Source organism: Camelus ferus, chromosome 16 (assembly GCF_009834535.1).
Source record: "Camelus ferus isolate YT-003-E chromosome 16, BCGSAC_Cfer_1.0, whole genome shotgun sequence".
Classification (NCBI taxonomy): Eukaryota; Metazoa; Chordata; class Mammalia; order Artiodactyla; family Camelidae; genus Camelus; species Camelus ferus.
The window spans coordinates 43,461,486-43,486,488 of record NC_045711.1 but is presented as its reverse complement, the minus strand read 5'-3'; the positions used below and the strand labels follow the sequence as shown (position 1 = coordinate 43,486,488).

Sequence of the window (25,003 nt, the reverse complement as noted above, 5' to 3'; positions counted from 1 at the left end):
AAAGGTAAATGTGTGAGACGACGGAAATGTTAATTAACCCGACGGGCGGAATCCTTTCCCATTCAGTGTATGTATGCGTATATTAAATTGCGCACTTTAAATAGCTCGCAGTTTTACTTGTCAGTTATGCCTCAATAAAACTGGGGAGGAAATTAAACTGATTTATTTAACGATAAACTGAGTTCCTCATTTGCACTGGTCACGGTTCACATGGCTAACGCTACCACGCTGGGTAGCACAGATTCTAGAACGGTCCGTCCTGGCAGAAGGTTCTCCTGGACGTCGTGTTCTGAAGAGGGCAGAAACCTCATTCGTCCCTCTCTTCTGCCTCTGCCCATCCGGTTGCTGCTGTTTGTAATGATGAGAATACTTGAGGAATTCATTCTGCGCCAGCTCTTGCTGCTTCTGGAATCAACTCCCCTTCCGGACCCGAAGCCAGTCTGAGACGCCTCGGGCGGCTCTCGCTGGCACAGGCATGCCTGGCTCTCTGCTCTGCCCACTCCCCACGGCGCTGCTGGCACAAAGGCCTCATTTCTCATTTCTCCCTGTAACCACGGGTTCCCCCTTTGAGCCTGTCTCCCTGGCTCTAAGGTTTCTCGAGCTCACTTACATAGCAGGCGCACAGCTTCAGCGAGCTCTGGAAAACAAGTTTGGGCATCTCTCCCATCCCACCCCCACAGCTCACTGAACATGCTTTCGGTTCATCCAAACACAAGCCTCCCTGTGTCCCAGTATCACTGAGCGTTCACTCTGTCTCCCGTTCAAGCCTGTTTATGCTCCTGCTCCTGGGCTTCTCCCCAGCTCTTCTCTTAGACCTTAGGAAGCACAGCCAATGGAAGCTGCCCACTCCGCCCTCCTCTTCCCGCCCATCCTCCCCCTCCCACAGCCCCTCCCCATGATGAGGGCCAGGCCCATGGGAGAGATAGACCGCAAACCACAGGCTCGCCCGGACGTGTGGGCAGGAGTTTGGATGGAGCCGTCTGAGTAAAGAGATGATGGAGGAGTTGAATCAGCTGGAGGACGGCCCAGGGTGGGGGGTGGTATTCGTGGAGGGCCCTGGATTCTTTCCGGCCCCATGAAGATGTTTATGGAAGGAATCCTGTCCGAAGCTCTCTTTTGCCTGAGCCCCACTTCAGCCACTGGACTCCCCGTCTGGACTGTGAGAGCCCTGCCTGGCCTTCCCTCTGGTCCCTGTCTGCCTACTAACCCTTTCTTTCCCTGTGCCCTGAGGCTTGGACTTTTCACCCAGCTCCAGACCCCTCCCCCTGCCTCAGTCCCAGGCTGTCAGGTGGTCCTGGGTCCTGCCCATTCCTGTGCCTGGCCCCAGCCCTTCCTTCCTCGCCATTCTCATCTGTGCCAGCTTTGGAACGCGTCCCCAGACTTACCCCATGCTATGGCCCCAGTGCTGACACATCTCCCCTCCTTGACCTCTGACCTCCCTTTCTCCCCTGCTCCGTCTTCCCTGATTTCTGCATCTACCCGTCCTCTCCCCATCCTCTGCTTTCGGAGCGCTCCTTGATGTGGACTCTAGATGGGCCTTGCCCATTAATACATGAGTGAGGTTTGAGTCACACATCTCTTACTCATTCATTCAGCTGGCATCCCCTGGGTGTCTGCTAGATGCCCGGCCCTGTGCAGGACCTTTGAGATCCAGACAGAAAGCCCAGAACTTGGCCTCAGGATGCTCCACGCTGGTGGAAAAGACAGTCAGATAAAGGACCGTGACAGGATGTGGCAGAGGCTTTATCAGGCATACGAGGAGTTGCTTTAAGTGGGACTGGGGGCTGACTCCGCAGGGTGGGGAGATGGTCTGGCGGACAAAGTAGAAAGACATTCCAGGCAGGAGATACCCGTGCATCCGTGTGGAGCAGGTACCCGGGACAACCAATCCGGTGGCCCTGGTGGTTCAACCACATGGTTCCACAGAGCAGAGGGCTGCCCAGAGCAAGGCGGGAACAGGGGCGGGCTAAGGAAAGGAGGCTCCTTGTAAGTTACACAGGTTTGCGTTTTGGAAAGCTCATTCTGGAGTCTGTTTGTAGAGAGTGAGACAGAGGAGACCCAGGGAAGGCTGATATATCCCACAGGTGCCCTCTCCACCCATTTTGAGCGCCAATATATAGGATGAGCCAAGCTCTCCCATCCCATCCCTTTCTGCCCCCTACCCCCACCCCTCACTGCCAAGAGCCATTTCTCCTGCCAAGGAAAAAAAAGGGAGAAGCTTCGTTTCTGGTTACCCATCTCCTGCAGCTCCAAGGGGCAGGCACTTGGGTTACAGGCCAGCCCAGTATGTTTATTTCTACTGCCGTATCGTCATGTTTTCCTCCCAATCTCCTCGTCTCAGCTCGTGGTCCAGTAGAGAAGTTAGTAAATAAAGAGAATGGGTGCTTGACTCACTTTATAACCCCATTCTATACAGTTTTGGAGATTGAAGCAAGGATTTGGCTTAACTGACCTGAATTCATTGGTTTTTGGTTTTTGGTTTTATTTGATTGCTGCTGAAACAGATTACCCACCAACTCAGCAGTTTGCAACAACACACATTTATTATCTTACAATTCTGGAAGCCAGAAATCAAAAATGGGCTTCCCAGGGTCAGCAGGGCCACCTTCCTTCTCGAGGCTCTAGGGGAATGTCTATTCCCTTGCCTTTGCCAGCTTCTAGAAGCTGCCCGCATCCCTGAGCTTGTGGCCCCTTCCTTCATCTTCAAAGCCAGCAGCATAGCATCTTTCCATTCTCTCTCAGTCTCTGATCCCCGTGCCCCCCTCTTATAAGGACCCTTGTGATCACACTGGGCCATTTGGATAACTGAGGACAATCCTTAGCTCCATCTGCAGCGTACTATTCGCCGTGTAAGGTGACGTAGGCACCGTGTCCGGGGATGAGGGTGTGCAGAATCTCTGGGGGCCATGATTCTGCCCACTGTGGGCCTTTCTAGCATCTCTTTGAGCTTTTCAGTCCCAGGACTCCACGAGCAGCTGTTGTCACTGACCCGTGGCTCTGTCCATCTTTGTTCTTTCAGAGGAAACGACGTTTGAAGCAGGAGTGAAAGTTCAGATCCACAGTCAGTCTGAGCCGCCTTTCATCCAAGAGCTGGGCTTTGGGGTGGCGCCAGGGTTCCAGACTTTCGTGGCCACACAGGAGCAGAGGGTAAGTCTCCTGGGCTTTCTAGAATAGTGGTCCCGGCCTCTCCTGGCCATCTGCAGAGGCATGAGGAGGAGAAATGGGATTTCCACTCCTGGGAGGCTCTGGATCCACCCAGGAGGGTGCAGCAGGGCTGCGCTCACTAAAGGGATGCGCCCTGAAATGGGAGAAAGGCGTCAGTTGACCTCTGCAACCTGATTCTCCTGCACCACCTGTTCGTTCCTAAAAAGCTGGAAAAACCCAGCTTACTTTTCTTTCTCACTGAATTGGTTGATTTTTTTTTTTTAATGAATCATTCTAGGGAAAAAAAATCTTTGTGGGGGTGGGATGGGAGGACGGCGGATACTAAGGGAAACTGCTAACCAGGGCTGGATATGTTTCATCACTTGTGTTAATACAATGCAAAGTGGCCTGCAAGAAGGAACAGGGACGGGCCATCACCCTCCTGTAATGGAGTTTAAGTGGAAGGAAGCTTTTAGAGGCTTCCTTCCTCTCTGATTTAGCGCCGGGGGTTGGGATGCTCCAGGCCAGCCAGGATTGCTGCCTCCAATCTGTGTGTCCGTGGAGCGAGGGACGGGCACAGCCTCGTGTTTGACGTGGGTTTCACATCTCAGAAGGGAGGCTTCCGTAAATTCTCAGTAGGACGGAGGTCTCAAAGCAGGACTGCAGAGAGACATCAGGAGGCTTTTCCCTTCTTATTTCCTGGTGTGCCTAGAATAAAAACTGGGAAGACTGTGAGTCTGAGGAAGTTCTAAACCAGATCACCCAAGACAACTTGCCCTGGGAGGCCTAGAGCACTGAGTTCAGTGAATGAGGGGTAGGCAGCCCAGCTCTAGGGTGTGAGGAAGGGAGAACCAGGAAGGAATGGTCAGCAAAGAGATACACACGTAACACGGGGGCTCAGCTTGTTATTAAAATATGGCTCAAATCATCTTTCATCCAGGACTGATCACAGCTCTTTAGCCATTTTAGGAAGCGATCTTCTATATGAGAAACTTGTTTTACGTCTCTCAGCAAGCTGTATTTTTGACTCTCTGGGACAGCATCAATGGTGTGACCTCACAAAACTTTCCTGGTACTTACAGCTGGGCAGTTGCCAAAGGCCAAGATAGATCAACCTTCAGTGCAGCACGTAGCGGGTGGGACAGCGGCTTCGAGGCAGGGATAGAGGAGGCTGGGAGGTTGGCCCGGTGTCTACAGCCCCAAAGATGGAAACAGGTGGTGTGGACGGAGGTGGAGCGTGCAAGAGTGTGCAAGGTGGGAGCCAAGTGGTACAACCAGAAAACTCCATCCTTAAGGACAAAGAGGGAGGGCAAGAAGCAGATGGCAGGAGCCAAGTTTAGGGCTGAGGATCTGAATCAGGAAGAATAAGAACGCAGACTAACAGGTCAAGGTGTGCAGAAAGCCCGGAGCCCAAGCTGTTAGCCTGGATGTGATAGCCAGCCTCTGAATACTGTCCGAGATAAACAAAGCCGGGCGCTCATTAAAGCAGCAAGGACACATTTAATCGGTCATATACTATTGCAATAAGGAAGAGGGTTCAGCATGAACTGAACTCAACTTCGATTTGTGCAGAAGGCACCTGGCATTTTAAAGGGAGAACAAGGGGGAAGGGTGAGGAAGAGAGGGCGCCTGAGCAGAGTCTGGGAAATGAAACGTTACAACAGTCCGCAGGAAACCCATCTGAGTTTGCTAATTGGACCCAAGCCATGTTAGGCTCCTCTCCTTCCACAAACTCAGGGAGACGGGGCCCTACCTGTAGCTAGTGGTGGGGACAAACGGTAAATTCTTTTTTGTTTTTTTAATTTTTTATTGGAATGTAGCTGATTGACAATGTTAGTTTCAGGTGTACAGCAAAGTGATTCAGTTCTACATAGGCGTACATATATATTTTTCCTTTTCAAATTCTTTTCCATTACATGTTATTACAAGAAATTGAATATAGTTCCCTGTGCTATACAGTAGGTCCTTGTTGTTTATCTCGTCTAGATACAGTCATGTGTGTCTGTTAATGGAAATGGTATTTTTTTTGACAGCCTTGAGTTTCCTCAGGCAGGGACTTTGACGAGGCTGAGGTCATCCCATGCATCTGGATTTGAGCTGCTAGAAACTGTGTCAGGGTTTGTCCGGGCCTCTGTAGGCCAGGGTTGAAGCCTAGTGGAGAAGAGGGCACAAAAAAGCCTGGCTAGAGCTTGGTCAGGGAGAGAGTATCTGTCCATCCTCCCTTCTGCATGTTTTGTGAGTCAACCCACCTCCCTCCCAAGAACCAGGCACGGGTTAGACTGATAAGTGTGCGCATGAATTCTTTGGCTATCGAACGGTGAAGTTTTGATGAAAATTGTCCAAGGCACATCTGACTCTGTGGTTTGTTGCATGTAACCGCCACCCCGATCATGGATGACTTACCTGTGCAGACACCCCTCTGGCATCCACACTGCTATTAACATGCAGAGGAAGTGAACAGCCTTCTTTGAAACCCCCAGGGTAACTTCGTCTCACCGCTAGCGGAGGTTGGAAAGAGGGAATTTTTCTGCAGGCTGCTGTCAGTCATGTCCCGAGAGATGTGCTGAGTCGTCCCCCGTCCTCACCAACTCTCCATCAGTGACACCAAAGAGGCTTCTAGGCCAGGTGGGAAGTTGGAGTTGACGTCTTTTCAGAACCCTTAAGTCTCCTTCTCTTCCCAGCATGAAAGAGAGGGACTCCCCGTGGTGATCAGGGACAGAACAGATTCCCAGCTTCAGAGGACCAATTCGTTGTTTGCTTTGAAGTAGATTTTCAGAAAATCAGCTTCATTCATATTAGTATTGCTATGGTTATTATAACTAATAATAAGATACTTGGTTAAACATTTCACAGTCTTCAAAGCGTTCCCGCACCGTCTCATCTCATCATTTCATTCATATTAATAGAGAAATACAAAAACACATCCTGGAGCTAAATCTAATAATACATTATGTTTACACACATATAAAAGAGCATATTCATAAAAGGAAATAAGACTCGAAGGAAATAAGACAAAATACCCACAGTGGGGGAATTCTGGATGATTCATTTTCTGGGTTTGCCACATGTCTTATAACGTGGCTTTGCTTTGTTTATTCATTCAACAAATACTGGCTGGGCACTTACTAAGAGTGATGGAGATCCAGTGCTGAACAAGACAGGCCCGCGTGCGTCCTTCTAGAGCCTGTTTATTACTGGTTTCTTTCACAATGGAAAAATAATCATTAAGTAATATTAACCCAAGTATCATTTGGGGATTGGCCCTCATTTGTATGTTCTCATTTTGTCGATAGAACTAACTTATCCAGCTGACTCTGGTTCTCAAATTGATTCTAATGCATGGGTTTTGGGGTTTTTTTTTTTTTCCCATGTCTTAACATTTCTGAAATTGGGTTTTTTTTTCCCCCAGTCAATTGCATCTCATTTACAGTTGGCAGTTCTTTCTCTTTCTTGATGTCACATAAAATCATGGTGGTCTTACGATCTATAAGCAGCTACACTCTTCCCATGCTCAGAGCTCAAGGGAATCTTGCAAGAAAGGCAGGGATGGCAAGACAACGGGGAGCAGAAGGCCCTTCACTAGAAGGCTGGTGTGAGTCGTGCCAGAGAAACTGAGTCCTGAGGGAGAGTCCTAAGAAGAACTGGTGACTTACAGGAATCCTGCCATGAACCCCTTTGTAAACAGGAAAGTCCTTTTGCCTGGTAAAATCACCCACCTGTGCAAAAACACACACCTGCACTTCTCTCAGTATTTTTCACTGTACTTTGTCATCCCAAAGAACACATGATTGGGCTGTCACCCAGACCAAAGATTGCTTTTTTTCAATCAGTATTTGCCCTAAACCCAATCAAGCCAAGGTATGACCATCTGAGAAGTGCCCCCACCCCAGTTCAGCTGCTGTAGGAGCCCCTTGGCCACCCCAGCACCACCACCACCAGAGACAGGCAGTGGGGTAACAGCCTGGGGGCAGAAACAGAAACCCAAGGGGCGAGAACAGGAACAGTTCCTTCTACCTGGCCACCCCACTACCCACAGGCATCAAGCTGCAGACACTTGGCGTGCGTTGTCTCATCTAATCCCCACAACAACCCCGGAAGGGAGCCGTTCTTGTCACCGTGCTCCAGATGACAGAACTACACAGCCAAGTAACTCGCGGCAGATCGTAGAGCTGGGGCGGTAGCAGGACTCAACTTTGAGAAGATCTACCTGAGGAGAGAACACCAGACTGGGAGCCCAGGGGGCCTGGATTCTGGTCCTGTCTGTGCCATGAGAACTTGGACGGGTTGCTTCCCTCCCTGGGCCTCAGGTTTCCCATCCACAGAATGGGAGGATGGAGTTGGTTGATGTCAGAGGGCCTCCAGCATTGGCAGCCTGGGGGTCACTCAGGCACACGGGTAGCACCTGGCAGTTTGGCTCAGAGCAGTTTTGCACCTGCTCCCTGCTCTGCCAGCTGTTGACTCCCTCCCTCATGCCAAGTAGCGTAGGGTGCTGTGAAGGTGAATTGTGGTAGGGACATGTGAGATAACCCCACATGAGTTATCTGGGTTTCTGGTGGTGAGAAGCAGGGACCTGGGTAATAGCCACCCTAAAACTTTAGAAGAGAGTCTCTGGGCATGCTCCTTGGTGGTACCCCTGCTTCAGCCCACACACATGGTGGCCACATCCCTGCCCTGCCTAAAACCCTCAAATTCCTGGGCCTCCTGTAATTTGCAAAAGCCCAACTCCTTAGAATGGCGTCGGCCCCTGCCCCCTCGCCAGCCACATCATCCGCCTGTGCTTAACCATCATGTCCCTACCTTCCAGCATGGGAGAACCACCCGCCGGACACTCCATGCTCTCTGGTGCCTGCCTCCGTGCGTTTGCACCCACTGTTCCTTCTGCCCGGCTGCCCTTCCTCATCTTATCTACCTGGCAAAGGCCTTATTCATCTTTCTAGATACTGCTCAAAGATCACGGTCTCCAAGAAGACCTTCCCAGTCCCGTCCTGCCACTCCTCCAGAAGCAGCTAGTGTCCCCGTAGGACGCCTTGTATGTTCATTTAGTCCTTGAGAAAATGTTCCAAATATTCGCTGAGCACCTTGTGCCAGAAAAATGAAGTTGAGCAAGGCCTGCCCTGGCCTTGGAGCGCTCATGGAACGAAGCGGGTTTCTTGCCAATTTTGTCGCACTCCTGAGGGACACAGAAGTTTCAGGACTTACCTCCCCTTGTGAATCACGCTCCTTACACCTCTTAAAAACTGCCTTCTTTAGCCTCCATCAGCCCTTGTCTCACCGTGTAGACTGGGAGCTCCCTGAGAGCAAGAATGGGCTATCCCCTGTGCCTTGCTTGGGTATGAGCTTGGTAAATTGCATGGTTGAAAGAATGAATATACGCTACTGCTCAAATCTGCACTCTGCATCCAGAGAACACTCAAACTTGCTGCACTGGAATGCTCTCCCTGCCTCCCCCGCCCACCCCGCCAAACTCCCATTAAAATCTGACCCGAGGGCCCCTTCTCCCTGAGGCTGTTGAGCCAGCCGGTGATGGATGACGCTCTCTGGATCATGTCTGGCTGCCCACGTAGAGACTCAAATCAAAGCAAAAGCTCGTGAAAGGGTCGAGGCTGGAGAGAGAGATCTGGAAGCCGTCTGTGTACACGAGAGTGGATGGATCAGATGGGGAGGGTGAGCACCTGACTCTGGAACATGGGGAGAATTAAATGAGTGAGTGAATAGATGTGAAAGGGCAAAGCCGGGACGTTCACTTGGTAAGAGCACAAGACAAGCTGTCTGCAGCGTTGACGTGGCCAGTCAGACTCTTTGCCCCTAACTGAAGGGGGTTGCTAACCCTAATGGGACTTCCGGTCATGATTTGATATCAGAAAATTTTCGTCACCCACTTCCTCCTCCAAGAGCCTGATGGTGATTTTTGTTTTCTAAATGTTTGTCCAATGTGTCCATCAAATCTTTAGGCAATCAGTCACCCTGCCCATGCTTCTTGATAGGCTTAAGAATGAATCTGGAGGCGCTGGGTAGTCGGTTGGCCACCAGACTCATTGTTCAGAAAGGTTCCTGGAGAAATGGTTCTGGGTTTATATTTGAGAGTCCCAGAAACACCGTGGGGAGCCAAGGTGGGCTATCACTGCCCGAAGGTCTCCCGTTCTCACCAGGAACCCCTTCTGGTACAAGTGTGGAGCCGCTGGGTTCCAGTTCCACAACCCGGACTCTATGATAGATCCTTGTTTGGACTGTATCCAAAGTACCATGAGAATGCCATCATCACACCATATCCTGCATGGAGCAGCTGCCTGCAAGCCTCTTGGGAGGATGTAAATACACAAGGCAAACACAAGTGTTTGGGTCCTTCCGGCCCCAGTTAGGTCCTTAGCAGGCTGTGTGCGCACAGTCAGCTCCTACTCAAACCTAAGCCTTTGCCTTCGGCGTAGGTTGGCCACACCTCCAACATTTGGAGGGAAATCTACCGTGGCTCACAATGAGAAACAGTATCTATTCCACACTCCAACCCAAATTTTAAAAGCCCAGAAGTTGGGTGAGGTGCCCGCCAACTGCTTTTGACAGCTCCTCTCAAGCTTCCAAATATAGCCTCTTAAAGAGAAGAGGCTTTTCAAAGAGAAGACTCATTTGTCAATCTACCAGTCAGATCCGTGGTCCTTAATACGCTTCGTGGGCTCCGTTAGAAATGGGCGCTTGCTCAGTCGGGTTTTTCAAGGCAGGGGACACAACTGGTTACACATGCCTTCAGCGACTCCCAAACTATCAAGGCTAGAGCCACACAAATAGGGGAGCATCCAGTCCTGCTCCAGAAAGCACCGGGGAGGCGCCAGAAGGCGGGATGGCCCGCTGTGTGGCCACCCCTCCGTGATCAGCAGGGTGTATTGTTTCCCATAAACAGATGAAAATCAGAATCAATTAAGCGTCTATCAGCCCAGCTACTTCATCCCTTGTCACCACTCAGCCTCGAAGGGAGGAACATCTTCAGATCTCCAGATGGTTTTGCCGATAGTCAGGTTTTCACCATGTTTTTCTACAACAATGAGAGTTTGTTTTTATCAAAGTGGAGGCGATGCCAGTGGGTGGAGGGAGGAGGAGAAGGTCCTTAAAAGGAGTGTTGCTTGGCTCGGATGAGCCAATGTGCTCAGCTCTGTTGAGGGAATCCCAAAACGGATCCACATAAAACATGCTCAAGTCTTAGAAGGAGATGAAGCCATTCTATCTTGCCTCCCTTCTGCCTTCTCCCTCTCCTTCCCTTCCTAACAGAGTCTCCACAAGCGTTCTCCAGACTTGCTTATCTCTGCTTCTTCACCTCCCTTTCACTTCCCAGCCCACCTCGAAGCATCCCACTGAAACTCTTCTTCATCAAAGTCACCCAGGAAATCTTTGTGGCCAAATCCAGTCTTTGTCAGCAAGGATACTCCTCACTGCATCCCACCTGGCTTCTCAGCAGCGCGTGCGCTGCTGGCCACGCCCTCCCTGAGACACAGTTCTCTCCGCTCTGCTCTGGTTACCTTCTCACCCCTCTGCCTGCTCCTCCTTAGTCACCTGCATAAGCAGTTCTTTCTCTGTTCACCCCTTAGATGATGGGCACCCTCAAAATGCTGTTTTTCGTTTGTCCCATTCTGCAGTCTCCTTGAATGAGCTCACCCTTTACCATGACTTTCAGATCACTACCCCCAGCCCAGATCTCTTTCCTGAGCCCCAGACACAGCAATCCAGGTGCTGCCAAGCACCTCCCCTCAGATTCCCACAGGCATCTCAAGTCAACAGTCTAAACTCAACTCGTCCTCTTCCCCTGCCCACACCCCACCCCAAAACTGCTGCTCCCCGCTAGGTCCCCCAATTCTGTAAATGGCCCGAGTACAAGTACACATTTACTAGATGGTGACCCTGTGCCTCATTTCCTCAGCTGTAAAATGAGGAAAATAGTAGTGGTTCCTACCTCAAAGGGTAACTAGAAGACCACATGAGTTAATGCATGCACGCAGAACAGCTCTGGCATACAGCAAGTGCTCAGTAAATGCTAGCTATCACTATCTCCTACCCCGGACACACTACTTTAATTCAGTCCTTCTTGATTCCTCACCTGGGTCAGAACAGCAGCTGCCTCTCTGGTCTCCCTGCTACCCATCGTGTCCCTCTCCAATCCATTCTCTGAGTCAACATGATCTTCCTAAAATACAAATCTGAGCATCTCCCTCCCTCCTTTCCCCGAGGATGAAGTCCAGGAGCCTCTTCACAGCCTTTTATGTTTGGGCCCCTGCCTACTTTTCGGCAGCATCTCTCTCTACTCCCCCGGCCTCCCACACAAAGCACCAACCATCCTAAACTGTGTGCAGTTTTTCCCAAGCATCACATGCTCTCTCCTCTCTCTCCCTGCCAACAACACCCCTCCCACCCTTTCCTTGCCTAATTTGTGCATGTCCTTCGAGATTCTGCTCCTCCAGAAGGCCATCCTGGAGTACTCTGTGTGAATCTCTCGCATAAAATTTACACATTATAATCATCTGTTTACTTAGCTGTCTCCCCTACCAGATTGTGAGCTCTTGGAGAATAAGACTCTGTCTTATTTCTGTTCTTTATATTTCAGCATTTTATATGGTGCCTTCCATATAGAAGATGCTTGATAATTGTATTGAGTGGAATGAAAGAGTCAATGAGTGCATGAGAGAGAGAGAAAGAGCCTACTTTATCCTCCCACTCTCCTGCCTGATACCCGTTAATGCCTGTCCCAACCTAGAGAATAAAGGCCAGGTTCTACCTCCTGGCTCCAGCTATCACCTTTCCCAGTGGCTGTACCCCACTACTCTCCAGCCCTGCTCTGATCCACACTGACCCCTGCACAGGCCTTGAGCCTTCCTGCTCCAGTCCTTGATCATTCCCTCCTGACTTAGTCATTTACTGAGCATCCAGTAGGTACCAGGTGCTGTGTTGGGCATGAGGGATACAGTGATGGACGGGACTGACCTGGCTCTTCTCAGAGCTCACAGTCCAGCAGGAGAGGCAGACAATCAATCAATCACAGATTGAGAGCTGTATGTGTCTGTGTAATATGCCCCCAGTACATCGTAAACTTCTTAAGGGAAAATTTTAGGTCTTATAATTCTTAGATGGAAGGATGGATAGGTGGAATGTTGCAGAATGATCTCTGAGGGCTAACTTCAATAATTTACAGTCCATTTAAGCTCTGCCTAACCTCCAGAGACGATGTAACTGAATTCAACAGTCTTTAAAACTAAGAACTTAAAAAAAAAAAATCATTTTACTGAGTGCACAGAGAAAAATGGATAAGCCAAAAATGGTTCTAACTGACATGGCAGCCCCAGTCTGAGTCCAAAATCCAGACCTTTTGGGATTACCCCCCCCCCCCCAACCAGCATCCATCAGAGCAGAACTAGCTTCTCCTGCATCCTCTCTGCACTGGGCTCTGACGCTGGAAGCCAGCGGCTTACCTCTCAGTGGCCTGTTTCCTCCTCAGACCCAGCAGAGGAAGGAGGCCTGCTGTCTGTTGACTCACCTACTGTCTCTTACTCAGGAGACAGTAAATCAGAACATTTCTTGGTTCGGCCCTGCTCCCCAGCACCGTGTCCTCTTTTGAATCAAGAGCAGCATCTGAACTCTGATCAGGGTGATGTTGGCTTCTGATGGCTAAGGTTTTTTTCGTAAGGGGCAAAAAAAACCCAAAATCTGTAGAGGACACCTCTTTATGCAGACTGAAATCTTCTTGCCAACTGGGTAGGTTAGATAGTCACAAACAAATCTTTTAAAGACATCAACCAGAATGAATGAGTGAATGTGAGCATTCCTACTGATGGTCACGCTCCCTTGGGAAGGGCAGGAGGAATGGGACCTATCTCTTTCCTATTTCTCCCCTCCTCCTTCACACAGCTGAAAACAGCTGTTGCCTTCCAGGGATGGAGAAGTCCCTGTGTTTACTTATGCTGTGATAAACGGGCTGGACAGCCCCCGTAATCATTGGCTGTGGGCTAGTAAATCTTAGTGCTAATCTGTTAGCTCCATCCTTAAAGCGTCTCTGGTTTCTCAACTACTGAGATCGCTCTCCTTTTGGCATTTAACGCATTTGAACAACAGCCAGCTGGCTATTAATATAAATTTACGTAACTAACCCAAGTGTTCTGCACGTCTCGCTCCATTGAGGAGAGTGTGCTGTCTGAAGGCAAGGACTCTGAAGCAACTAGCAGCGACCTTAACGCTGTGAGTGAATGAATGGATGGGTAAATGGATGAATTCCAGAGTGAGTCAATTTCAGTTAATGAATTGCTCCAAATCCTGCAGCACATCCCATTGTAGAACCAAAAAAACTCCTTCTGAAATGACAGTCATCACTCCTTGATTTATCTGCTTTCTGTTTTAAGATAGCACTCCCAGTCCTTAAAAGGAAACCTTTGATGAAATTAGGTGGCAAAGGACAGGGAGGTGGCATTTGGCCAAGGCCTCTAGGAGAGGCAAGAAGACTGTAAGAGGGACAAGCAGAAGAGGGGTAAGGCCCCAGAGAAGAAGCCACCCACCCACTGGAGGGGGCAGATGAGACAGATGTTGAGGGGTGTGTGAACTGGTGGAGCCTTTGTCCTAGAGAGGTGGCTGGGTACTTGGCAGCATCCGTTAAAATTAAAAAGCACACCTCCTCTTCAACAGAGCAATTTTCCTTCTTGGAATCTGCCCTAAAGAAATACTTACACATGTACCCCAAGGAGCACAGATGAAGATCCTTTCTGCAGCACTGTTTGTAAGAGCAAACATTTAGAAACCAATGTTCGTCAGTAGCAGGGTGGTTACATTCAGGAGGGCAAATACATGTGCACGGGCCCCCAGCCTCCTGCAACAGTTAAAACGGGTAAGAAGTTCTGGAGGCCCCTGGGGGAGATTTTTCCCGGACACGCTGGTAAGTGAAAAACACAAGTCAGAACAATACATACAGCGTGGTCTCATTTGTATCGAAAAAAATACCCCCATGCTAAACTAAACTATGTATTTATAAATGCACATGTATGCATGATAGCACACAGAGAAATTGTGGAGAATTGAAAATTCTGAAGGATTTAAAAAATACTGACAGCTGCTCAGAGGAAAAGAACAGAATTGAGTATGCAAGAGTTTCCACTGTTTCTGGATTCCTTGGAGTATTTATAACAAAAAATGTGCTGTATATTCATGTATTAATTGTGCGGTTTTTAAAGACATAATGCAGCTATGAACAAGTATGTTTTATGGTTTGGACCTGCAGCTAACAGACAGGCTCACACGCTGGAAGTGAGGGGTCCTGCTCCCTCCAGGCAGGGACAGCCTCCTCTCCAGGCTGGTCCTGCGATTACCGTCCCCGGCAGACAGCCCCCACCAGACCCTGCTTCTGCTCCCACACATGCAGAGGCCATCGGGGAAGGTCTGCAGCTCTGAAGTTTCCCTTCTAGGAAAAGCAGCTTTTGTAAAAGTTTTTGTCTGTTTCTGAAGTCAGTTTGAGGGGAAAAAAAGCGGCGGGGGGGGGGGGGGTCCCCACCCGACTCCCAGGTCTGGGGTCAGAATACGCCATTCCCAAAGGTCACTGAGAAGCTCGGTGCCTGGCGCCATGCTGGTTCTCCGCCCGTGTGGGGTGGGCTTCATTAGCCCAGTGGGTTGGATGAGATTGAATTAGACTGGATTGGGTCCATTAGGTTGGATGAGGTTGACAGCTTTCCTTAATTATTCCCTAGTTCCTAAAACTGTGCTTTCCTCTTCCCTCAACGCTGCAGCACAGGGATGTCCCCGCTCTCAGCTTCGGTCCCCACTCTGAGCTTGACGCCGCCTCCCGGCCCTGCCGTAAAGACAGCAGGTACCGCCCTTCCGGGTCTTTCCCTTGTCACATGTCTGCCTCTGGGACTGAGGCTGATTCCCGCACATGCCCCCCGTGCTCGGTACAGGGTAAGGGCTCCATCAGTGTGTACTGAATTGACTTGAGCTGAACTCAGCTTCCCCCTAAATGTCCAGGAAAAGGCCTGAAGGGAGCCAGCAGCAGGAGCAGACCCAGCCAGGGTCGGAGGCGCCCCAGCCAGGGCGGCCAGGCTGCTCTTGAGGTCAAGCCCCAGAGCCGCCACTGGCACAACTGCTTCTGTGACCTAAATGGCAAAGGATGACGGGGAGCGCGCTGGTGCTGGGTGATGGCAGATGGCGCAGAGGAACCTGAGCTTAGCCACGCTCAGAAGCTCAGTGAGGAAGAGGCAAGCGGGGCCTCCCGGCCTCTCAGGGGAGACACAGACGCATAGCAGACATCCCAGTCCAGAAAACACTTCTGAGGAGTCGGAACTGCTATTTACAGAGTCCAGAACCTTTCTTCGTGCAGCATACCCATTATCTCAGATGCGCTTCTCAAATCTAATAAGGAAGAAATGATTGGAAACCATTTTACAGAAAATAAAACTGAAGCACAGAGACGTTAAGAAACTTGCCAAAGACACACAGCCAGGAAGTGGTACAACCTGAAACTGGCATCAACTTGACACCAAAGCCTAGAACTCTAACCACTTGGAAATACTGTCTTCCATTACCCTGGGCTGTTCTGCTTGTCTTCTTGCAGGAGAACAGGACAGGCTCTGAGGAGCTCAGAGAGAGGAACTCAGACATGGAACGAGACTTCCCTCTGGGCGGGTGTTGTGAGAAGCCCCAGGTGGAGGGAGAGGAAGATCAGCTCAGGACATGGAAATCACTAAAAGGCCTGGGGAAAAGGGAAGGGGCCGCACAGACGTGAATTCAGCACAGGCACAGCGCCTCCAAAAAGGACGGAGATGGGCAGGGCCAGTGTAGACACGAAAAAGAGTCAACAGCCGCTGCCAGGGGTCCTGTCGGCCAGCAAGGTCTGAGGATCTGCTTAGTGTAGATTTGGGGGGAAACCAGATAAACAGGGGGAAATAACCCAGAGAACCCCCACTTAGAGGAAGGAAGGGTGATGCTTTTGGTATCTCTCCGTGCAGTTTTCTCTCTGTATACTTTTGTTTGTTTCTGCCTCAGTTAGGGCTCCTGGGGTGTGAGGAGTAGGTGTCCTCAGAGGGTAACTCAGGGAAAGGGCTATGGTCACCGAAGGCTGCAAAGGGCTTGCAGTGAGCAGAGACGCTCAGCCTCGGCATCGGAATCCCAGCACCGAGGAGCTGCTCTCTCTTCTTCCTGCATACGTGGCTGTGTCTCTCTCTTGCTCTGTCTTGTCCTTTCTCTCTCTCCCCCTTCCTCCCTTCCTCCCTGTCATTCTTTCCCTCTCTCTCCTTTCAGAGGCCACACATGATGTCCTCCCATCTCTCTGTCCTCTCCTTCTCTGCTGGAAGACTTCCTAACACTGCCTACACGTTTACACATGGTTTTGCCTCCTCATAACTTCCACTTGCCCAAAGCCGATGGTGGCCAGGCCCTGTCAGTAGGGCTTTGGGTGGTGGGGCAAGTTCCGACAATCCTGTCTAGTCCATTTTGTTCACTGGGCTTTCATTTTGTTTTCTCCTTTTTTCCTACAACCTCATTTCCCATAAGCTTTTCCTCCTGTCATGAGATCTCTCTAACATCGGTGGTTGTGTTCCGTCACAGCCCACTGAATGGAGATGCCATATGGACGCCATTATTCATGCTGTTCTTAGAGTCTCAGGACCACGGGTGTAACGGTGGTAATGGATGAGCACCATGCACCAGCTACTTTATCCAAGCTGCCTCATCACGACCACCTTGCAAGACAGGCTTCCCTGTGCCCATCTTACAAATGGGGAGACTGAGGCTTAGTAGTGGAGAGAGATGCAGTTCGAGCCCAGACCTTTCAGCTTCCAAAGTCTATGCTCTTTCCCCCCACGCTGCCCTGAGCTCATAAAAGAAGCCAGACTTTTGACCCCCGATGTGGACAGAATTCCTGGTAACCAAGAGGAAATGAGATTCTCCGTTAAGAAGAATCCATTTCAGAGCTCCACGTCTCTTCCTGATGCCAACTTCTCTTCGAATGTGATCGATGTTGCTGTATTTTACAAGCTTTTAAGAAGCCACTTGACGAGAGCAACCCTCTTCCTGATGGGTAGCAAACATTGCCATTATTATGGCTAGTCCCCTAGGCTTACCCGTTTCTTCAGTTGGTCCTGGTAGAAATGAGGATGAGTCACTGTTGAAATTTTCTAAGGAAACACACTCCCATTTTGTCCACACACCATGGCAACAGTCAAAAACACAAGACTGTACCGTACACGCCATGCATCTAGGCAACCCGAGGGGACTGCCTGGAACTACATTCGTTGTGGGCACTGCTCTCCTGCTTTCCCACGTGTTTTCTAGCAGCAGACTGGTTTATTCATCCTCTTCCCAGCAGGGAGATGCATGTGTCATTACAGAGCAAGAACGAAGGCTGAGCTCCCTGCCTGCTACCTGGCAGGGAGACAGGAAGCAACAAACGCAGCTCTGGAGTAGAGGACGGAGGCCCTGGTGATGATCCTGGCTCTGCCATCCACTCTCGAGGTAGCCGTGGGCAGATCACTCTACCTCTTTGGGCCTTAGACTCTTTACCTGTCAAATGGGCTAATAATGCCTATTTATCTCACTTGGCTCTTGAGAGAATCAGATTTGATGATAACTATGTGACTGCTTCAATTGTAAAGGCGCTGCATCACTCTTCTCTGCAGGGAAAGGTGATGACATGGTGTGGAGTTGGGCACACTTGATTCAACTCTGCTTTTTACTTGGCAAAAGTATTTAACCCTTGATATTAAAGTAAGCCTGGGGTTGAGATGGCTTAGACTGGTGGCGGTAGCAGAGAGTCTGAGGCCTGCATCCAGCCAAGATGTAGTAACAAAGTGGGTTTACCCTCACCCCTAAAACAACCCCCCCAAAAAAGATTAAATATATGAAACAACAATTTTCAAGAGTTCTGAATGTTAGACAACAAAGAACGGTGATCCCAGAGAGATGGGAAACAAAGAAGCCAAGCCCTATGACGGCCCCACTTACATCCTTCAGTGAGTTTCCAGGCCACGCTGCATGCAGGGGGACCCAGGCAGAGCCCCATGGTGTCCTGAGCTGAGGACATGTTGCTGAGGGTCCAGGAAGACCGAGGCAGCTAGAGTTCATGGGACAGAATAGCAAAGAAGAGGGGACCAAACACAGAGAGAGAACACCAACAATCTATAGAGGGTCCCCCTTCAGAATTCAGGCTCTTGAATGGGGAACACATGTGAGAAAACTACCCAAGGCCAGGGAAAAAATGATCCAGGAGGATTAGAGGGAGCAGTGCCCGGCACTCACACGGAGATGGGAATAGTGCCTGTTTCTACCTGCCCACCTGGAAGCCCTCATAATTCCTGGGACACTGGGAAAGGTATCCACAGGGGTCTTGCGTCAGTTGTGGGGAATAATTAGCCCGAGACTAAAAACTGCTCTGCTTCCACCTCGCAAAACCCAGAAGGTCCAAACTATTTCCAAGTAACTTACATGTGTCCCAGAACAAATCTCGAGAAAATTTACAGGAATGCCAAGACATCTGACACCCAGCGTGGTAAAATGCACAATGTCTGGCATCCAGTCAAATATTACCAGACATACAAAGAAGCAAGAAAATATGACTTATACTGAGGAGACTGATCAGTCCACCGAAACCAACCAAGAACTAACATTTGTGAGAAATAGCCAACAAGGCCATTGAAACAGTTATAGCTAAATCCCGGATGTTCAAAGTACAGACATGGAATATGGTTTTTAAAAGGCCCAAATTGAGCTTCTAGAGATAAAAACTGTAATGTCTGAGATGAAAGATACGCTGGAGGGGATTAACAGCAAGTTAGTTCAAGTAATATTGCAATATTACTCGAGGAAAAGATTAGTTAACCTGAATAAATAGTAGCGAAACAGAGGGAAAACAAAGAATTTTTGAAATGAAGTGCATCAGTAAACCATGGGACCATGTCCAGTGGCCTAACATGTTTTTTGTTTGTTTTGTTTTGTTTTTTTTTAAGAAAGAGGAGGGGGAGAAAAAAATATTTGAGGAAATGATGGCCAAATCCTTTCCAAATTTGATGAAAACTGTAAATCCACAGATCTGAAAAGCTCAACAAACCCCAATCTCAAGAAACATGGAGAAAACTACACCAAAATTGTCCCCAATTGGCGATAAGAGAAAAATCTTAAAAGCAACCAGAGAAAAAAATAATTCATTACATACAAAGAAGCAAAGGAAAGGGTGACAGCAGATTTTTCATCAAAAACAATGCAAGTGAGAGGACCATGAAGCAGTATCTTTCAAGTTACTGAAAGAAGAAAAAATTGTCAATCTAGAATCATATACCCAGTGAAAATATCTTCCAAAAGTAAAGGCTTTTTCAGACGTATAAAAGCTGAAGATCCATCAGATCTTTACTCTAGCAGATCTATCACCAGCAGACCTGTGTTCCAGGAGATATTTAAGAAAGTTCTTTAGAATATGAAAACAAATATATGTACATATATGCATGCCTGGGACATTATGCTCTACACCAGAAATTGACACATCATAACTGACTATACTTCAATTAAAAAAAAAAAGTTCTTTAGGCCAAAGGAAAATGATGCCAAATGAAAATATAGATTCATGTAAAAGGAACAAACAGAAATGAGCAGAATGGTAACTACATTGGTAAATACATAAGATATTTTTCTTATTATTTCAAGGTATTTAAAAGATAACTGACTGCTTAAATAATAAGAATGTATTGTGAAGTTTGTAACATATGTATAAGTAAAATGAATGCCAGTAATATCATAAAAGCCAAGAGAGGAGAAATGGAAGACTACTATTAAAACATTTTTATATGATAGCAACCTAAATGTCATTGACAGACAACTGGATAAAGAAGTTGTGGTATATTTATACAATGGAATACTAATCTGCCATAAAAAAGAATAAAATAATGCCATTTGCAGCAACATGGATAGACCTAGAGATCATCATTCTTAGTGAAGTAAGCTAGAAAGAGAAAGAAAAATACTATGTGGTATCACTCATATGTGGAACCAAAAAAAAAAAAAGACACTAAACTCATCTACAAAACAGAAACAAACTCACAGACATAGTAAACAATCTTATGGTTACCCAAGAAAGGGGATGAGAAGGGACAAATTTGGGAGGCTGAGGTTTACAAATGTTAGCCAATATATGTAAAAATAGATTTTTTAAAAGTTTCTTCTGTATAGCACAGGGAACTATATTCAATATCTAATAAATACATTTAATGAAAAAAAATTGAAAACAAATATATGTATGGATATGCATGATTGGGACATTGTGCTGTACACCAGAAACTGACATGTTGTAATTGACTATACTTTAATTTTAAAAAAGATTTTTTAAACAATGTTATATGATACATGGAGTATTCTAATATGACTTGAAGGTAAACAGTGATAAGTTAAAGGGGTACACTATAAACCCTACAGCAACTGCTAAAATATCAAACCAAGATTATAGCTAAAAATCCAACAAAGAATATAAATAAAATCACAAAAAAATACTCAACTAGTCTAACAGCAAAAATGAGGGAAAGGGGAATGGAGAACAAATGGGACCCATAGAACACATATGGCAAGACAACAGACTGAAATCTAACACATCAGTAATCACACCAAATGAAAATGGTTTAAGCAGCACAATTAAAAGACAGATTGTCAAACTGAATTAAAAAAAAAAAAAGTCCCGACTATATTCTGGTTACCGAAAAAAAATGTATTTTAAATATAAGAATGCAAATAGTTAAAAGAAAAGAATGGAAACATGCTTGCACTAAACAAAAGCTGGACTGGCTATGCTAATATCAGACAAAGTAGATTTCAGAGCCAATGATATCACCAGGGATAAAGAACGTCATGTGATAATGATGGAAGGGCCAATTCATCAAGAAGACATAATAAACCTAAACATTTATGCAAAGCTTCAAAAAGACATAAAGCAAAAACTGCAACAAAAAAAAGTAGACAAATCCACAATTAGAACAGAAAATTTCAAAATCCCCTCTCTCAATAATTGATAGGACAAGCAGACAGAAAACCAGAATGGATATAAAATATTTGAACAACACTTTCAACCATTGACCTCATGGACATTTGTACAGCACCCCCTGCGACAATGGCAAAATACCCATTCTTTTCAAGTCCACACAGAACATTTGCCAAGATACACAATATTCTGGGCCATAAAACAAATTTCAATAAAGTTAAAAGGGTTCCTCTCAAATAAAGTATGTTCTCTGCTTATAATGGAATTAAATCGGAAATCAATAACAGAAAGATACCTGGAAAATCCCCAAATATTTAGAAGCTAAATAACACAGTTCTAAATAATTCATGAGTGAAAGAAGAAACCAAAAGGGAAATTAGAAAGTATTTTGAGCTGAAGAAAAATGGAAGTCTATCGTACAAAAGTTTGTGGATGCCACTGGAGCAGTACTAAAAAGGGAAGCTTATAGACTTAAACACCCATATTAGAAAAAAAAAGTCTCCAATTGATGACCTCAGCTTCCACATTAAGAAAAAAGAGGAGCAAATTATACCAAAAGTAGGCACAATAAAGGAAAAAAATAAGACCAGAAGTGAAATCAGAGAAAAACAATGAAGCCAGAAGATTTTTTTTTGAGAAAATTAATATAATTGATAAATCTCTAGCCAGAGTGATCGGGGGTGGGGGGAGGGAAAAACCTAAGTTATCAATATTAGGAAAGAGGGAAGTGACATCAGTACCGATTCTGTCCATAGAAGAAGGGTAATGAGAGGAAATGATGAATAACTTAATGCCAATAAATTCAGCATCTTAAGACTTGGGGCTGGGCTGCAATGGCTCAAATTTACAATCACTTACTTTCTGAAGCGTCTAGGGGCTGCCGCCTGCATGACCAGCTAGTTTGCCTGAGGCTGAGGGGGTCTCGTGGGACATGGGACTTTTGATGCTAAAATTGGAAAGGTTGGTCACCCTAGGCCTGCATCCTCTTGGTCACCCTTCCCTCTCCCTAGTCCAAGCACCCAGAAGCCACAGCTACCCACAGAGGGATCTGTCTCACCAGGCTTGACTCCGCCCTTGTGATCTCCGGGTTGTCTGAGTGGACAACGGCCTTTGCTTGACCGTCTCTCCGTGCTGCCCCCACAGGTCAGAGGCCGGGTCTTGCATGGGCACCCCATGCTGCAAGCACATCTGATTCATCCTCCCCGGGTTCTCAGAAATAGCCTCTTGATGAAGCATTAAAAAGTGACTCCCAACAGCCAGGGCTAGAAGTGGCTTTGAAGGTATAACTGGCCTTGTCCCAGCGCCCTCACCACCACCCCCCGCCGCCACCATCCTCTGCCTTGCTACCCATTGGCTCCAAGGGTTCACTTCTCTTCTTTTTAAGCTTCTTTGTGTTTTTTGCCCCTCCCTGCCCGAATGGGAGTTCCCACGTATTTGAGACAACGAAGGCATTCAAAAAGTCAGACTTCACAGCCATCCCTGAGCCTACCCCACCCTCACTCAAGCACCCTCCATGGCTCCCTGCTGTCTAAAGAGCAAAGTACTGTTTCATGAAGCCAAAGTTCGGGATCTCCTGTGATCCTGGTTCATACTTCACGCGATGCTCTGTCAAATGGGGCCACTCGCTGCAGGTTCCTGGCTCTGTACTTTTGTCTGCTCTATTTCCACTTCTCAGAATTCCATCTCCTCTAGGTCTTCATGTACTACAAATTCAACACTTCTATTCGTGCTCACCTCAAATGCCAACTCCTCCAGGAAACCACCTCAGACGCCCACAGCTGGAGGTGCGGTCTTTGCCTCTGAGTCAGCTTTGTCTGTGGTTTTTGGCACTTTCTGCTGCGTGTTAGAGCTATTCACACATGCGAGTTCTCTTGACTCCTAGATTCTAATCAATCCTTCCTTAACAGCAGGCCCCCCATCTTTTAATCCTTGCCCATGAGGCAACCGTCATAAATGGCTTGCTGCTCCCCCAAAGAGCCGTGCTTACTCAATGAAGATTCTGGGCTTTTGCCCACCCACTATCACACCCTTCCTCTGGGTCTGCTTGGAAACTCGTCCATCATTTTGCAACCCCAGGTTTACTTCCCCAAGTCCCCACACTTCCACCTGTTGCCAGGGGATGACTTACTACTCTGTGCTCTCCCATTTCCTTGCATCCCTGTCCCCCCACTATACTGGGGGCACCTTGAGGGCATCATCCATAGCCCTCATCTGTATATTCCTGATGCCAACAGAGGACCTGCCCTGCCCGCAAATGAAACACCCAGCCAATATTTGTTGAATGAATGGTTGAGCATCCACACTCTAAGTCATGGTTTCCTGATGAACAGGCAGCTCACCACCTCCAAAAGCCTGTCCTGATTTACTTCATCCTGAACTAAAAGCTGATTAACATTGCTGTGTGACCTTGGGAGAGTCACTTTCCCTCTCTGGATGTTCAATTGTTCACCTATAATATGAGAGGATTGGATGTGATAGAAAAAGAGGCCCTGACAAGTTTCTCCTTTTCTGATCCTGGTTCAGTGGCACTGAGTTTTACCCTAAAATCTTCAATATGTATGTGTCCCGTCTCGCCACGAGGACAGCCTTCACCCTCCAGCCCAAGCCCAGCATCAGGCTGAGTGTCCCCAAAGCCTTACCAACATCTGCTGAGTAAGTATCAGGCCTCTCAGGGGTCCAGGGTCTCACCCCCGGCAAGCAGGGTCAGAATCCACATGTCCTACGTACCGGAGCTAAGGGCAGTTATCAGAGACAGCCATTCTCCCCCAGGTACCACCTGAATGGGTTCCAAGTCATTCTTTCTAAACATCCCGGCCCACTAATATGTCACCAACTCCCAAAGCTCTTTCCTGCCTCTGAGCAACAAAGACGTTGCCTTTCTAAGAGAGAAGGACGTCAGGTCCCACCGTGAAGACCCGGCAGGAGGTGGGTTCACAGGGCCCCAGCGGAGATTATTAGAAAGATGCCCCCGGGACCCTGAGTGCTGGGGAGGACCTGGTGAAAGAGGGCCCTTCCGTTGCAGGATGGGAGGCGACCTGGTGTGTGCTTCGGCGACCCACTGGCCTGGGACCGACGCCCCGCTCTGCCCTTCCTGGCTGGGGCATCTTAAACAGGGGCCTTCATCTCTCTGGCCTCATCCCTCAAAGTGGAACGAGAAGCATTTCCATTTCAGAGGGCAGGTGTGAGGGTTAAATGGAACAAAGCAATTTGTAAGTCTGATCTGTAGATTTTTCTTTTTTGCACTTTACTCCAATTTTCTTCTTTCCGTGGCGTAACTCGATTGTCCTCCACTTTCCATCCTCTCTCCTTGGCCCATTACGTCACACGAGGCTGATGTGCGAGACATGGAAGCCGTTCCCTTACTGCGATGCCTTGCACAGGGTGGGCACTTCATAAATATCCATTGGATGGACGAATAGATACCTGGTCACACCTGGAAGGTGAGGATGGAAGCTGCTCCCCATCCTCTTCCAGGCATCACTGGAGTAAGAATAATTCCTTCAATCATGTTCAGTAGCCCTCGAGCCCCTAAAATGTGCCATTAATTCTAGTAAATTCATTTAACCTCCAGACAGCCCTGTCCGCTCAGTGTGATGTGTCCTTGTTTTCCATCTGCGGAAACTGAGACTGAGAAGTCTTACCCACCGACCTTACCAGTGACAGGGCTCTGGGTCAAGTCCAAGACTCCTCTGAGTCCACACGCTTACTGTGCAAAGGATTTATCATCTTTCCATTTCAGAAGTCATACACCTGCATTATTGTAAACTCAGAAGAGACAGAAAAATAGAAAGCAGAAAAGCTGAACCACCAAAAGACATCCTGAGAATATTTTTTCAGATCTCTTTTTCTGCATGTAGATTTCATGGATTTGGGGGTTTTTTGTTACTGTTGGTGGTG

The 25,003-nt window shown here is 47.9% G+C and overlaps 1 protein-coding gene across 1 annotated transcript in view; it reads left to right on the top strand.

Annotated features, from left to right (window-relative positions):
- Positions 1-25,003, top strand: part of ASIC2 (acid sensing ion channel subunit 2) — a 924,670-nt gene that overhangs the window by 858,414 nt on the left and 41,253 nt on the right. The window contains 1 exon segment of the mRNA XM_006185835.3: positions 3,020-3,147. Within this exon segment, the coding sequence (XP_006185897.1) occupies positions 3,020-3,147 (128 nt within the window).